Source organism: Engystomops pustulosus, chromosome 5 (assembly GCF_040894005.1).
Source record: "Engystomops pustulosus chromosome 5, aEngPut4.maternal, whole genome shotgun sequence".
Taxonomy (NCBI): Eukaryota; Metazoa; Chordata; class Amphibia; order Anura; family Leptodactylidae; genus Engystomops; species Engystomops pustulosus.
In genome coordinates, this window is record NC_092415.1 from 164746355 (window position 1) to 164762989 (window position 16635).

The 16635-nt window shown below is 40.4% G+C and overlaps 1 protein-coding gene across 4 annotated transcripts in view; it reads left to right on the forward strand.

The window, feature by feature from the left end:
- Window positions 1-16635, forward strand: part of TBC1D5 (TBC1 domain family member 5) — a 402345-nt gene that overhangs the window by 150867 nt on the left and 234843 nt on the right. For all 4 annotated transcript variants that reach the window (XM_072153665.1, XM_072153667.1, XM_072153666.1 and 1 more), the window contains one exon: window positions 5086-5203. In XM_072153665.1, the coding sequence (XP_072009766.1) occupies window positions 5086-5203 (118 nt within the window). The remainder of the gene's footprint in view (window positions 1-5085; window positions 5204-16635) is intronic.

Sequence of the window (16635 nt, forward strand, 5' to 3'; positions counted from 1 at the left end):
CAGATTCCCTTTCAAATGACAAAAGCACGTTTTTAGGTACTATAGAACTGAAGATAAGGGGCTTCTGAAGTGACACTCCCCTCCATCCTCTAAAAGAGACCCAACTGTGATGTATGGTATTTTTTATGGGTAAATGAGTGAGATTTTACTTATGAGGGAATGCATGTCTGTCTAGTATGTGTCTATTTGCTATTGTGACTGGTATATTTTCATACTGTAATTGTTTCCCCTTTGTGTTCATGTAACCGGTGTTGTAGCACAATGTCCTGTAACTATGCTTGTATGCAACTAAGGAACTAGCAACATGTAAGAATGTGTCTCTCAAATTGTATTTATGTAACTGTAATGTTAAACTTGTCTATGTAACAATGGCTGGGACACTATGTACGAAATAATTTCCCCCCAGTGGATCAATAAAGTTGTATTGTATCGAATTATAGAAAGAACATGTCATATCCTACCTGAGGATGCTCCTACTTCTATGGGGTACAATCTGATGACAAATTTTAGGTTGATAAATGCACATTTTATGATTCAAATAAATTGAGATTTATCTGAAAAATAAAGTTTTACATTCGCGGTTTAAATTTCTTTAAAAAAAAAAAAAAAAAGATTTCTAGCTGTAATAATATTGGTATTAAGAAAAAAAAATCAACTTACGGTCTCCTGCAGTTTGGGAAGGTGACAGGTGCAAGGAGCAAAAAATGTATGTTCTTGATGTTTATGGTTCTGAATAAGTTATCACATTGCATGAATTTAAACATTTTCACTAAAATAGGTACACAACCTAGAAAACCTGCAGTACACGCATAACTTTATCATCATGAACAGGGGGAAACCATCTGCTGCTTCTGTCTTCTGAAAGATGGCTGTTAACCCTTTATCAGGGAGCGCACATAACGGAAAGGTTTAATGACCAAATTATACATGCCTGGGTTATTTTATGCTTATTGCATACAGATAGAATTTTATGTAAGCAGCCTCACAGAAAATTAATAATTTACTTTCATCATTACAGGAAAGAGGGCAGTCAGTCTAATAGTCCAGAAACAAGAAGTCAAGCATGGTGAGATCAGCTCACATGGCTTACTTGTCTGCGATCCAGGGGCTTTACTTACTACTTGATTGAACTGAAATATGACATTAAAACTCATCCAGTATATTCCTGTGCGCTTACTTTCACTCAGCAGCTGCTTCTTTCCTTCGGTCACATCGAAATTGTTTGTGTTTATTCATAATTGCATTGTTCTGTTTGCACTAGCAAATACTGTAAGGGAAAGAAGCCCCTGACCTGATGAGCTTGCAATCTAAGTAATATACAGTAGAATCTATATTCAAAATAGGGAGGCTCATGACCCTATGCGCTTATTCTAATTGCAGGACAAGGGAGTATTACATCCACAGGTTACTTTTCAGTTTGTATAGGAAAGTGAACATTTCACCTACGCTTCTGTTTTCCATATGAGAATTCTTTTTATAAATATTCTTATGTTATTACATATTATGAAAGGAAATAGACTAATTTTCTGTATACCTGCTTTAGCCCTGTTCAACTTTCCAAAAACTGTGCAGTCACCAATTCAAAAAAGTCGACTACAGGGCAGTTCCCAGGTTACATACAAGATAGGTTCTTTAGATTTGTACTTAAGTTGAATTTGTATGCAAGACGACACAGGTATATTTCTAATTGTAACTCCAGATAAAAAAAAAAAAAAAAATTGCCCCTGAGGCAGTTGGATTTTCAAAATTTTCTGCTGTCATGGGAACGAGGATTATAAATAAATATTTATTACAGACTCCTAAAAGGTAAGCATTGCAGTCTGCGACTAAAGTAAAGCATCCAGAGAGCTTCACCAGAGCTCACAGTGGGCAGAGAGCTCGGTCTGTAACTAGGGGTCATCTGTAAGCCGAATGTCCTTATGTTGGGGACCGCCTGTATTTTGGTTCACACGTTGCTACCCTGTTTCCCTGAACATAAGACACCCCTCCCTCACCCCTCCAAAAATAAGAACATAAGTACAGTTTTTTCTAGCTTTAGAAATATAAGGCCTCCCCTAAAAATAAAACCTAGGGGCAGTCATAGCTACAGCTCCCTCCACACCATACATTAGAATTAGTAGATCATTTAGATACTGCAGGAGGTTGTGGCATAGGGGAAGAATTCATGGGATAAAATTCATCGACTGCATGAAAAATCCATTACAAGCAGCTTCCTGGAAAAAAGGGCTCATGGCAAGAAAGTGCTAAACATGAGAGATTGGGGCCTATGAGTAGAGTCACAAGAAATTCATCAAATTCAAGGTTTGGAGAGTTAGGGTGGTTTTAAATTTGGCATTTTTTTTTCTGTTGATTGATTGTTGTCAGTGAACATAAAAAGAACAGGTTTTAAATGGACGACTGATCAGTGGTCCAAACTCCATAGCCGCTGAGAGTTTGCTGCATATTGCTGAGGATGTTAAAGAGGACCTGTCACCGAACAAAAAAAAAAAACACAGTGGGAGCTACTTACTAAAGTAAGCAGCTCCTAGCAATACCCTATTTTTAGCAGTGATAAACTGCTGGCTTTATCGAAACCAACCGATAAAGCTAGGACCAAGTACCTTAAAAACGCTGGACCAAGCTCAAATCGGTCGGGTGTGTCTATGAGGGAGTGGTCGGTGGTGCTTCTTCCACGGAACACCCCTTTCAATCCATAGGCCGACGGTGACTTCCAGGCTTAATGCGGCAGTCACAGCCTCCTAGTCCCGCCCCCTCATGAATACACCCAACTGCTTTGAGCTCGGTCTGGCGTTCTGAAGATACGGCGCTGCAGTATCTGGCTAGCTTCATGGAGGGTTCTGATAAAGCTAGCAGTTTCACTGCTAAACCAGTGACTTCATTGGGCAGCGGCAATCCATTGCTATGACAACTCTGGTCGCACAACTTGCACACTGTAATAGATGAAGCGGAAAATCCCCATATACAGCCATACTGTTATATGGCAGTATATGGTAGGATCAATCAGACAAACATAGTGGCTCTGAAAACTAGTATTAAAAAAACATTAAAAAAGGTAAAAAAAATTAAGTAATTGAATAAATTCTATTTGCACCTCTTTACCTAAAACTGATATAAATATAAGTACACAATAAAAATAATAAACATGTTGGGTATCACCACGTCCCAAAATGTCTGATCTATTAAAATATAATAACGGTTATTCCCTTCGTTGAACCCCGTAACGGAAAATAACGCCCAAATTTGAGAATGCCCCTTTTTTCGTTTAAAAAAATATTAAAGAATGCAATAAAAAGTGATCAAAGACCGTACAGTCCTTAAAATGGCATTCAAAAAGTCATAAAAACTTGCAAAAAAGACACCACATACAGCTCAGTACACTCAAATATGAAAAATTGATTAGCGCCGTAAGATGGCAAAATTAAGAATTTCTTTTTTTGTGCAGGAGGTTTTAATTTTTGTAAATGTATGAAAACATTCTAAAACCTATACAAATATGTTATCCCCGTGATCGCACCTACCCAAAGAATAAATTAGATATATTATTAGGGGGCACAGTGAAAGCCGTCGAATGGAGCAAATGCATATTTTTTCAACCAATTTAACTGCATTTGGAATATTTTTCCCGCTTCCCAGTACATGCGATGAAATATTAATTTCTGTCACAATGAAATGCAATTTGTTACGCAGAAGCCCTCACACAGCTCTTTACATAGAAAAATTAAAAAAAATAGTTTTTTGAAGGAGTGAAGGGTAAAATGGAAACACAGAAACGAAAAAGAGCCTGGTTGCTAATGGGTGAAATCTAATTTTGCCTCACTTTCTCTATACCTGGCTTTAGTACTGTGCAACTTTTGAATTAGCTCTGCACTTGCTGAAACAAAAAATTAAGCCTAAGAGTCCTTTATGAAATACTGCTATGTATTTAAAGTGAAACTTATTTTCAATTTTAGAATTTTAAGCTTTTTTTTCTTCTATTAAAGCCCTGGTATATTCTGACTAATATGTACATATTTGACCATGTTAAAGCTCCCCCACCTGCAAAGCCTAACCAAATGAACTGAGTAGTAATTCTCACCTTGATTCTCAGGATCCAGTATATTATACTGGGTATACTGAGTATAAAGATGCATCTTGTAGTTTCCTGTGTTATTTGGGCAAATGGGTGAAAGTTACCAGGGTGGGTTTTTAAAGTTATTGGGGGAGATTCATACGCACATGATCCCCCGCCAAGAGCCTCCTGATGTATCTAGCGGCGCTGGAGGGGCAGCCATAAATGCCCATGTTGACTTAGGTAGCTACCTAGTGATGGTTTGTTCTTCTTGGAGGAGAACTACAGTGCTTTGTCCCTTCTATAGTTACCCCAAAGAACAATATTAAACTACTGTACTTCCATACAGCTTGTCATGGCTGCCACAGTCACATGTCACTGGAAAGGGTTGTGGAAACCTACACGTCATCCCTGCCCTTAATAATGCAGCTACTAGAAGGAAGGACTGGACACACTGATCTTCATGTAATACATGTAGAAGATATTGAGGGGTTGCTGGGCAGCCATAATTGTTATTTCCTGGCAAAGTAGGGTCAGAGGCAGCTTTTATAGAGAGAGTGTTACCACTATGTATTCCTGAATGTTTATAGATCATTTGCATTGTAATTTTAACGAACATTAATCCCTGTTATGTTACCCGCGCAGTTTTATCTGCTGGTAGTATAGTATAGAGCAGGAGGAGCTGAATATGTTGATACACTGATTCATGAAATGAAAATGGAAAAATATGTCTATTTCTTTACATCCTTCCTCTTTTTAGTACTACAGTCCTATTCAGTGGTTTAACTCTTTTATATGCAAAGTATTACAAGATAGGCTGTCAATCACTGGGTTGTACCTCCCACTTGACCACAAAACCCAGCATGAGCAGAGATGTACATGAATTGATGTCAGGTCGTAGCAAATCATTTCTGTTATACAATGTATTAATCTTCTGAGCTCTCCCCATTTATATCATTTTCCAGGTAATGTTCATTGTGACAGGTTCCCTTTATGATAAGTCTAGTGATTCATCTTGTTCATTTATTTCTTTACAGAAACTTTTTAATGTGAAGTGCAAAATGCAAGAACCCGCATCCCGTACTCGCCACCCTTTGCAGTCTGAAGAAGTTGGCTTTGATCCGTTACAAAGTGATCTAGGCAAGCAGGATTTAGGTAAGGAGCTGTCATAGGTCCATTCTAAACTACAGATATGTGAATGTTGTTAATCCCATGATGCCTACATAACACAATGGGGCAGATTTACTTACCCGGTCCATTCGCGATCCAGCGGCGCGTTCTCTGCGGAGGATTTGGGTCTTCCGGCGATTCACTAAGGTAGTTCCCCCGATGTCCACCAGGTGTCGCTGCTGTGCTGAATTCACTGAAGCTCACCAAGCCAGGCCGGGTGCAGGTAAGCGCGTGTCAAGCGACACATTTTTTTTTTTAAATATGGCGGTTTCTCCGAATCTGACGGGTTTTCCAACGGCCACCACCCCTAATTTCCTTCGCGTGCATACTGGCGCCGTGCGCCAAAATCCCGCAGGCAATTCAGGGAAAATCGGCGCAAAACAGTAAAATTCGTGTAACCCTACGTAAAAGCATGATTCGGGCCCTTAGTAAATGACCCCCATTATGTATTAAATGTGAACCTTATTAAGGTAACATGTCATGTTAATTTCCTTCGCGTGCATACTGGCGCCGTGCGCCAAAATCCCGGGGCAATTCAGGGAAAATCGGCGCAAAACAGTAAAATTCGTGTAACCCTACGTAAAAGCATGATTCGGGCCCTTAGTAAATGACCCCCATTATGTATTAAATGTGAAACTTATTAAGGTAACATGTCATGTGCATTTAAAGGTGTGGATTATATCTGCTTGTTTAATGCACCTCCTTTCTGAAAACACTGACGTCAGTTTTCACCAATCTTCCATGTTATACCTATATATTGTATAATTCTATGCTTTTTGCTCCATTTTTTGTTTTCAGGATCCTTAAGTAAATAAATGCTTTCTTTTGTGCGTGATTGACACAAGACATGCATTTGATTACAGAAACCATAAAATCAAATTAAAATAATTGTAGTTAAAGTTTGCAGTTCTTTCAATTTAGGGTAATAATAAGCTTTAATCCTACTGAGAGCTGCATGGGGAGAGAAAACTGTCTGTGATTATGTGTGTCACTGTGCCGCGGATTCCTCACTCACTCGCTAGCAGTGACAACATAGTTTGAGGAAGTGATGAGCCTAACAAGCTGCTTGAAACGTGATCCTTGTCGCGAAAACATTCTGCGAGTAGTCTGTTATACACCATGACACCTTAACTAATTTTCCAGTCATTGAACATGTGCATCTGGAACCAAGGAAGTGAAATTTATTTGTAATCTTAAATCTAAAATAACTGTGTTGTGCATTCTGCCGGAGTCTCACGCTGAACACGCCATGCACAGCGCCTGTACGTCTGCTCACAGCGCTGCCTGTGTGGTGTCTTCAGTGTTACATTTCTGGCAGGACTGTGTTATACACATCAGATGTATCCAGGGTTTCATGTCACATACCCACAGCTACAAGCTTTTTATAGATCACCCTTTCCTCTTTATATTTTGTAATGTATATGTATATATTTAGGGTTCGGAGTTCCATTATGCTTCGGTGGCTCTGTTTCTTTTCACACAACCCATTGGAGATTTTGATTGCCCCATGTTAGGGGGACTTTTCTGTATTAAAGGAGATCTTTCATCAAAATTTACCTTGCTCTACCAGCATCACAGCCTGTTAGTGGGCTGCGTGGAAAGACCAGTTGATCACAGCTCAAAAGGCGACATAGAAATGAAAGAAATTCCAGCGGCCTATAAAAAGTTCTGTATATGCTTGAGTATAAGCTGACCCGAGTGTAACCCAAGGCACCTAATTTTACCACAAAAAACGGAAAAAAACCTACAGTGGGAAATGCAGTCACTACTCTTCATAATCATGAATTAAATTTACAGCAGCCTCCCCTTATGATAATGTTCTGCCTATGCATTAGCATAATATTAGAAGTTGATTTTAGAAGGAAGGAGGCTGTGGATAACAAATATAAGAATATTACCACAGTCACTGTGCTTCAATGTAGGTGTAAGTGAGTCTGGTGTAATGTTCTTGATTTTGAAGGTGGATTTCCTTTCAAATCAAGCATACCTTTTAGGAAGCCTAGTGACATGATAAGGGATTGTTGGCTTGAACCCTGCATCATGTCATAAGACTTTCTGAAAGTCATGCTTTATGTTAAGGGGGCTGCCTTGCAAGATTGCTAAGAGGCAATGTTTTCCTTATCCCATCCTGGAAAACGTATTTGCATATTTCCTACAATCAAACAACCAAGGGATCCCAGTCTGGTAATTCTGAGATCCATAATGAAAGTACAACACATTACAATTTTAAGGACATGTTTTTATTATGTTTTATTGTAGAGAGCAGACTTGTAAATCAAAATAAAAAATATGTTCTGCATAATAAAAAGATAAAGTGGAAGTTGTTAGTAAGTGGAAAAAGAACATCCAGAAGGTCTTATTCTCTTGCTTTAAACTATTTTGTTTCATTTGTTTATTTCATCCATCGCTTAGTAGTATACGCCTCACCCAATGTTTAACAAGGTCACCTCAATTCCTGATAGTACAAAATTAGTACAAGAGGACCCCAAAAGAAAATCCCGTATATATTTCATATTCCATATTCCAATTTTTTGTGGGATGTGATGACTGTTGCATTGCTACAATTTTGGGGACTGTATATGCTTTTGATTACTTTTTTAAAATGTTACCAAATGGCAAAAAAGTGGCGTTTCCGACTTTTGTGCACTATTTTCCACTACAGGGTTCACCACTGCGAATAACTATTTTTATATATTGATAGATCAAGACTTTTGGGATGTGGTGATACATAACGTGTTTAGGATTTTATTTGTTTATTTTTATAGCATTTCTAGGGAATGGGGGTGATTTGAATTTTTTTACTTTACTACTTTTAGACCTCTAAGGGTATTTTAAAGGGAACCTGTCACCACAAATACAGCTAGTGGCAGGTTCACATAGAGCCCTAGTTACTAACGGACACCCTTCTTTTAGCTAAAAATTGTTTCCCTGAGATTCCCATATATCCCAACTTTATAATTTTACCTGGTATCCAGGGATATCTATAGTGAGTCAAGGTGGGCGGGGCCTCCTCGTTTCTAATCCAGAAGCTCATCCCCATCCTTTCTCTTCATGCAGAATCGTCATATGACCAGGATGACATCATCACAGGTGCTTTAGCCTTCTAACATTAGAAAACTGTACACCAAGCATATATCTCATGAAATCACAGCATAACATATCACTTGAAATCACAGCAGCCTGCATGGAGAGGAGCAGAAGTCCATGCAAGCATGCTGTGATTTTGTTATGTGGTCGGATATGTGCAAGGGATACAGTTTGCCAATGTTAAGAGACTAAAGGATCTGTGATGATGTCACCCTAGTCACATGTCACTAGGCCAAATAGGTTTGTCATGTAATTACTAGGGCTCTATAGGAACCTGCCACTATCTTTATTTGTGAAAAATGTGGTGACAGGTTCCCTTTTAATCCTTGGGGTGGGGGTCTGATCGTTCTTACCATATACTAACACCATCAGCCACCATGTATGAAGAGCATGAACCCTCCTCATACATCCTTAGCTGAACACCATCATGTGTTAAGGCGATAAGCTATAAGAGCAGATATGGAGGTGACCCTCCAGCTGGAGACGGGATGGCACTTATGATTGTTGGCCTGTACCGGAGATCTATGGTCAACGGTCTACCGTGTTGGAGTACTGATCCATGCACAGTTTATTAATTCAGCTACACCACTTTTTCAATGCCTGGTACCAAGTCAAGGGAGCTTAGCTGAACAGAAATGAACTTTGGGTCGCTTGTAGAGATTTTTAAGCAACCAAGGCTAAGTGAAATTTAAAGTAACGGCTGCTGCAGTCATTTATCCCCGAGCTTGGTTCGGGGGGAATGGAGAAAATTGTGAACACATTATGAAATGAGATATTGCTATTTATGAATAGTCAGTGAGTCAGAGGACATATATCCATATGTTAAGGACAATTGGTTTGGACCATGAAGATTTGTACCCGAATGGAGTCTTTTGAAAAATTTGTTTAAGTGAATCTTGGAAGTTTTGCTCATCTCTAGTTGCTTTCAACTTCAGAGTAAGGACTTTGAAATACATACGTTTTAGAAAGAATTATCTGTGGCGATTTCGCCTTATCAACATCCTACCAATGAAATCCTCAGGAAATCTACTTTGCTTTGCATAGAAAATGTTCTGTTCATCCAAAAAGTTTTACAGAAGAAGAAACCTTCCCATGACGCATCTTTAGCTGCATGTTGATACTGGGGACAAAGAAAAGTTCTTCACCCTTTTGGTAGCAGTCGTTGGAAATGAACCCCACTATAAATTAGTTGTTTTTCCAATGCACTCAGTCTAAATAATAAGTTGTGACAAACAGTCATGTTTCTAGTGTGTATTTTGTGTAGTTGTACAACTAGGTAAAAACGCAACTCAAATGGTCTACTCTCCTATTTCCACCATGGTTGCTCCACAGCTAGCAAGAGAGTTGTGACATCAAGGGCTGGAGAACAATGGACCCATGAATAGTTTTTGCTATGGCCAGGTATTGTAATATAAGTTTTAGAGCAATCTTTTATCAGGCAATAGTTACTTGTAGTTAAACGTGTAAAACGATGATAAAATCAACATGGTATCGAGATACTGTAGTGCTTTAGAATTTGCAGAATATTATAAGATTTCTTATGTAATAGGCTTTTGACATTTCTAATTCTTTGTATGGAATGATTAGTAGCAAATGAGGAATGTCTTACCATAGATTGCTATTATACCACTATACACGCACAGCGCAGTATTCATTTTACTAGATTTTGTCCTCTTTTAACTACAATTGTAAGAAACTTTACCATGACGCGTAATTAGAAACTCAGTATTCATCACTGCTGCTCGCTGCTCAGGCATTGTGCGAGATGGAATCATGTCTGAGACAAAAGCCAGTGATGAAGATAATTATAAAGGGACTCTACCAGCAGATATTGGAGGTATCGTGTGTACAGTAGACTGGCGATTATCTGTGTTTTATGATGACTACTCAAAACTGAAGTACAGACTTTATAGTATGCCCAAACACATGCAAGCCTCCGACTCTTTTCAGTTTTCTTTATCAGCAATTAAAAATTCTCTTTCAGTTAACAGAAATGTATCATTTTTAATGAGTGGCCCTGTGATAAAAAAAAAAAAAAATGCAATGCAAAGGATAATTTCCAGGCTGATTTTCCAACCACGGTTGTAGCTCTTTTGTTTATTTGATTGACGTTTGCCTTCAGTGGGTCTACTGTGGAATACCCTTTAAAGAGGTATTATGAGATTATAATGGCACCCAGTGCTCTTTTTTTGTAATGTTAAGGTGGCAAAAACTTTTTGGAAATGCGTATTTTAGAACTCTTCGCACTGATTTGGGAGTTTCTACAATGTAAAAGCTTATCAATGTCGCCAAATGCTATAACCTGCTGGCAGCATGTTGTAAAGTAGAGGTGTCAAACTAATTTTTGCAGGGGCGACATTAGCTTCGTGGTTGCCCTTAAAAAGATAAATGTCATTTTATTACTGTATAAATGTATCTACTCAAGCTATTAAGTATTTACATTTATACAGTATTACCACCGCAATTGGCCTTTTGAGGGCAACCACAAAGCTGAACATATTGTTAAAAGACCTGAGACTCCTCCAAGGCAAGTAGATGCCCCTACAGTAACCAGAAGTCAGAGGGTCCCCACACCAGATAATAGCCAGAACCCCCCCCACATTTACTCGCCTTTACCCGCTGCCATTCTTCTTTACTCCTGTTTGTGCCGGCTGTATGTTCTTTAAAACAGTGTTCCCCATCCACCGGTCTGCGGCCCAAGACCGGGCCAAGGAACACCTGGTTCTGGGTTGCAGCTGACCGCCAAAAACAAACAAAAAAAAAGCAATACTCGCCTTCCCTGTTCCCCTGCAGCAGTCTTCTCTTCCTTTACTTAATTTCCATGCTAATGCACTTCTCTATTGACGGTGATTGTCATGTCATCACATTGTGTTCATCAACAATAGAACATGCGTTTAATGCGGAAGAGAAGTCTGCTGCAGGGAAATGAGATAGGTGAGTTTTTTTTTTTTTTGACAGGGTTCAAAAAAGAGGGTGAAAAAGCTAAAGGAAAGAAGACTTGGGAGGAAGGCATGCGGCAGGAAAGCAGACTTTGGAGGGGGGAATGGAACAAACACAGGGACTTATGGTGGGGCATGCAATGATACATTTTTGGCTATGAAACTAGACGGCATCCCCCCACACATTGGTCCTTGGAGAAAATTAATGATTACAGCGGCCCCTGGGCAAAAAAGGGTTGAGGAGATGGTAGACTCCTCTTAATGGCTGTGTTACATTGACCAAGTATCATAATTGTGGTAATATAAGAACCACTGGCTGTGACCTGAGTCATGACTAAAATAAATATATTAGTAGACCCTATCTGAGATTCCGATGAATCCAAACCTGAAAGTTCTGTTTGGGTTTGGGTATCAAACCTGAACTCAAACACTATGGTAACACCCGCTATCAGTGCTGGAGTTGATAACGCACGTACAGGTGCTCCCCGAGTTAAGGACACCCGACTTACAGACGACTTTAAATTAATTTATTGGATTTTCTTTAACCGTTTAATCATAGAAAAAAAGACCTTCATAAGGAAGTACCAGCTGCTATAACATGGGCTTTCGGTATATCCCTATAGCTGCTGTATTTGTGTCTAATGTCTTTTTATTATTCCCTTTCACTGCACCTTTGAGCAGTCGGTAGGACCAGATCATGGCTCTATTTAGCTCTGATAACATTTAAATACACCAGTGAAACCGAAAGTTATTAGGTCTGAATTTATGTTTAAGAGTGCCATTAATTCATTTACCCCAAATGTTCATTAACAATGTAAATGTATGCTGATGTTCCAAGAGACAAGGGAGTGACTAATGACTCCTCACACTAACAACACTTAAAATGAATAGAAACTTAAGATAGCTAATCTTGAAGTAATCAAGACCCTCATTCAGCCTGGCATCGCTGTATGCTCTAAAACAGCTGTCAACTGATTAAAAAAATTACGATATATATAAAAATCACATATAAATATCTTACATGTACACATTTCCTCTGCCCTAGAATGCTTTAGCATGAATCTATAATTATAAATTGTGCTTAAGTGTGATTTACATTGGGAGAAGTCACAAGCAGTGACTTCCAGTCTAGGAAGGTTGCATTGTAATTTGCAGGTTGATCTCTTTTAAGAAACACAATCCGTATTTTACTTCGCCAATGATTTTCAGAACATTGCATATACATAAAATAGAAATTATATTGTTTATGCCTATGTAATTTTGTATTGCATGGAGTCACTAGTAAGTTAAACCTGAATATTGACTTTGTAGTGTATGATGTTCAGGAACTTGGATTTTGATATTCACCTGTATTGTGTTTTTTATGTAAATATATTAGTGCTTTATTTATTGTCTATTGGAAGTAATTTCTTGTCTGTATGGTTCACTGATTGGATTGTTCTTTTATTGGCTTTACCATATTAATGGCTTATGGTTTGGATAGCGAATTAGTATTACGTTAGTGGTGGTTCAATTCTCCATGCATTAAGCTGCTTTGTACTGTGACTACTGAAGTACCTACCTTGTCTCTCAAAAAGAGGTTGTTCTACTAACTACTAAAGTTGTACACTTTTTCCTATCCATGAGATGTGAATGGAATGCTAGTAAAGCATGCATGCTAGTACTCCATTCTTATAGGCATTTGTGGGTCCCATACTTATGATAGTGGGAGCCCCAGAGGTCAGACTCCCGTTGATCAGAGACTTGGGGAAAGTTTACTTGTAATTACACCAAAAATATGAATAATTACCAATGCATTAAAGGGGTTGTATCAGTTTGTATTGTTATACCCTATCGTCCGCGTGGGAGATAACAATCTGATCATGGGGGTTCAACTGATGGGAACCCATTGAAGGATACAGAGCTTTGTTATCTTTAGCGTTCTCATAGACAGTGAAAGAAAGTGATAGATTTACCTGGGTGCTGTGCAATTCCAAAGCTCCCATAGTATTTAAATGCAGCGGCAGGATGCTTGCCTGACTTGAAGCAAATCTGTCATCAGCAATGTGATTTGTAGCTGGTAACAGGTTCCAATAGCCTATGCTATGCTGATTTTAAAAATGCCTTTGTCAGCATTCTGAATCTTTTCAATAGTTTATATAAGTTTAATTCACATTACCTGGCTCCCTGTGTGTGGTGAGTCCCGGGGGAGGGGCAGCTGCAGCCTGTGTGTGCGTGTGTCTCCTCATGCAATCTGCCTTTAAAGGGAACCTACCACCACGAATCTACCTATAAAGGTAGATCGGGTGGTAGGTGGATGTATGGGACGTGAGGATAGCCCTTTTTAGAGCTAATCCTCACGTCCCCGCTAGCATACCATAAACTTTATTGCCCTAATATGTTAATTTAATTAAGCGGCTACCGGGGCGTGGAGTAGCCGGACACGAGGCTACACGGCGCGGCTACTCCACGCCCCAGTAGCTGCTTTCCCCCGCCTACCCTGTGATCTTCGGCGCGCAGCTCCTGGCAGCTGCGCGCCCTCGTCCGAGAAGCCGGAGTTCTGCGCATGCGCAGTAACTCCGGCCAAGATGCGCGATCTCGGGAACGAGGCCGGAGTTACTGCGCATGCGCAGAACTCCGGCTTCTCGGACGAGGGCGCACAGCTGCCAGGAGCTGCGCGCCGAAGATCACAGGGTAGGCGGGGGAAAGCAGCTACTGGGGCGTGGAGTAGCCGCGCCGTGTAGCCTCGTGTCCGGCTACTCCACGCCCCGGTAGCCGCTTAATTAAATTAACATATTAGGGCAATAAAGTTTATGGTATGCTAGCGGGGACGTGAGGATTAGCTCTAAAAAGGGCTATCCTCACGTCCCATACATCCACCTACCACCCGATCTACCTTTATAGGTAGATTCGTGGTGGTAGGTGCCCTTTAATTCACACAATCCCCCTCCCCTGCCTGTTCAATGCACATGATGGGAAGTGGGGAGGATTGAGGGAGCTGCATGAGTGTGGAGGAGAGGAGACTGAGACACAGGCATACAGTCCCTGAGGGCCCACCACATGCTGCTGGCAGGGAACCAGGTAATGTGAATTAAACTTATGTAAACAGCTGAAATAATTCAAAATACTGGCAAAGGCATGTTTAAAATCAGTATAGCACGCACAAGTCAGAACTTCTAAATATCTCCCTCCCTGCAATCGAGCAGGCATGGCTACAAGCTAACTTCCCCTTCAAATGGGCGACGGAATCTATACATTACTTGGGTACATATATCCCCTCTGACATGACCTTGCTTTTTGACCTCAACTATAAACCTATGCTCCAAACTATTGGAAAGGACCTAGAGAAATGGGCACAACTCCCCATATCATGGTTTGGTCGAATAAACGTCCTGAAAATGTATATACTGCCCCGCATTCTATATCTCTTCCAAACTATACCCATCCCCCTCCCTAAGTCATACTTTGATAGACTCAGGCGCATAACTCAAAATTTTGTATGGCGAGGCTCGCACCCACGCATCAGGCACACAACTCTCACACAACATAAACTTGATGGGGGAACAGGGCTCCCAGATTTTTATAGCTACCACAAGGCAACAATTGCCACCTATATCCTAGACATCTTTCATAAGCGTTCCTCGAAACTCTGGGTAGAGATGGAAAGAGAGCAGAGCCCCACTCAAGCTCTGGGAGCATTTTGGTGACCTTCACTGCCGCCTAATGCAGACCTCTCTCCCCTTCTAACACTCATTCTAACCTCATGGCGAAAATTTGCACGCACCTCGGGACTAATCAAAATCCCAGGCCCACTCACTCCACTAATCGGTAATCCAGCTATTGCTGGACTCTATTCATTAACACAAACAAGCCTACCACATCTTCCCAGAATGAGAGACATTGTCACAGACACAGGAATCAGGGCCCAGAAGGAAGTGACGACCTTACTGGGCGTCCCACCTGCCAGATGGCTTCTGTATTTTCAGATTCGTGACTATGTTTCTTCTCTGGGAAAGATAGAGCAATTCTTGACCAATACCCCATTTGAAGATATTTGCCTTTCAACCACTGCACCTCCACACGCGTTCTCCTTGGTCTATTCCATGCTGACACGGTTGGATATGGCGGATGCCCGCCCGGATTGTGCAGGCGCCTGGGAGAGGGAACTTAATAAATCCTTCACTCCTGCACAATGGCAAAAAGCGTTAATCTTGACGCATAAGTCATCCATTTCCTGTCGTATGCAGGAACTGAACTACAAAATTTTGACCCAATGGTACAGGACTCCAGTGAGGTTACATAAAATGTTCCCCTCTGTCCCGGACACCTGTTGGCGTTGTGGAACGGGAGTGGGCTTCACATTTGGTGGGAGTGTGGTCCTATCTGGGATCTTTGGCGGGCTGTCTTTGACCTCTACAACTGTATCTACAAGGGGAACATTGCTCCAACCCCCGAGGTGGCGCTTCTGTCCATGTATTCTGGAACTATCGCTAAATACAAAAAAAGAGCATTACGCCACTTCCTTATGGCTACACAACAAATAATCCCCAGGCTCTGGAGATCGCCCGAGACACCCACCAGGTTGCAGTGGATAGAGGCGCTAGAAGTAATTAAACAAATGGAAGAATTAAAGGCGAGCGATGAGGGCAGATATGAACAATTCAACAACATATGGTCTGCTTGGATCGATTATCGAGACACCCCTGCCTTGCATGATTGGTTAACCTCAGGTAACAGTGTACATGATGCATAAACATAGGTTTAGGGCAGAAAATGCAGCTCACTTCCCCCTTTCCCCCTTTTTCCTTCCCCCAACCCTTAATCCTCGTATGTGTTGTCTTGTCTTATGTTTTACACTCCTTTTCATGTTTCTCAATTACCTTTGACAGGCCGTATGGTCGTTTTGACAATTGTTGTTGTTGATGTTCTTAAAAAGTTTACCCTTTTCGCCAAATAAGATAAGATAAGATAATCCTTTATTAGTCCCACAGTGGGGAAATTCACAGCGTTACAGCAGCAGAGAGGGTACAGAGAGTGAAGTACAAACTATGACAATAATAATAATGCAATGTATACCACCATAAAAGTACATATGTACTAATAATGTAAATGTACAGACGGTCCCCTACTTAAGAACACTCGACTTACATACAACCCCTAGTTACAAACGGACCTCTGGATATTGGTAATTTATTGTACTTTAGTCCTAGGCCACAATAAACAGCTGTAACAGTTATCACAGGCGTCTGTAATGAAGCTTTAGTGTTATTCCTGGTTCTTATGACAACCCAACATTTTTAAAATCCAATTGTCACAGAGACCAAAAAAATTCTGTCTGGGATTACAATGATAAAATATACAGTTCCGACTTAGATACAACTTAAGAACAACCCTACAGACCCTATCTTGTAT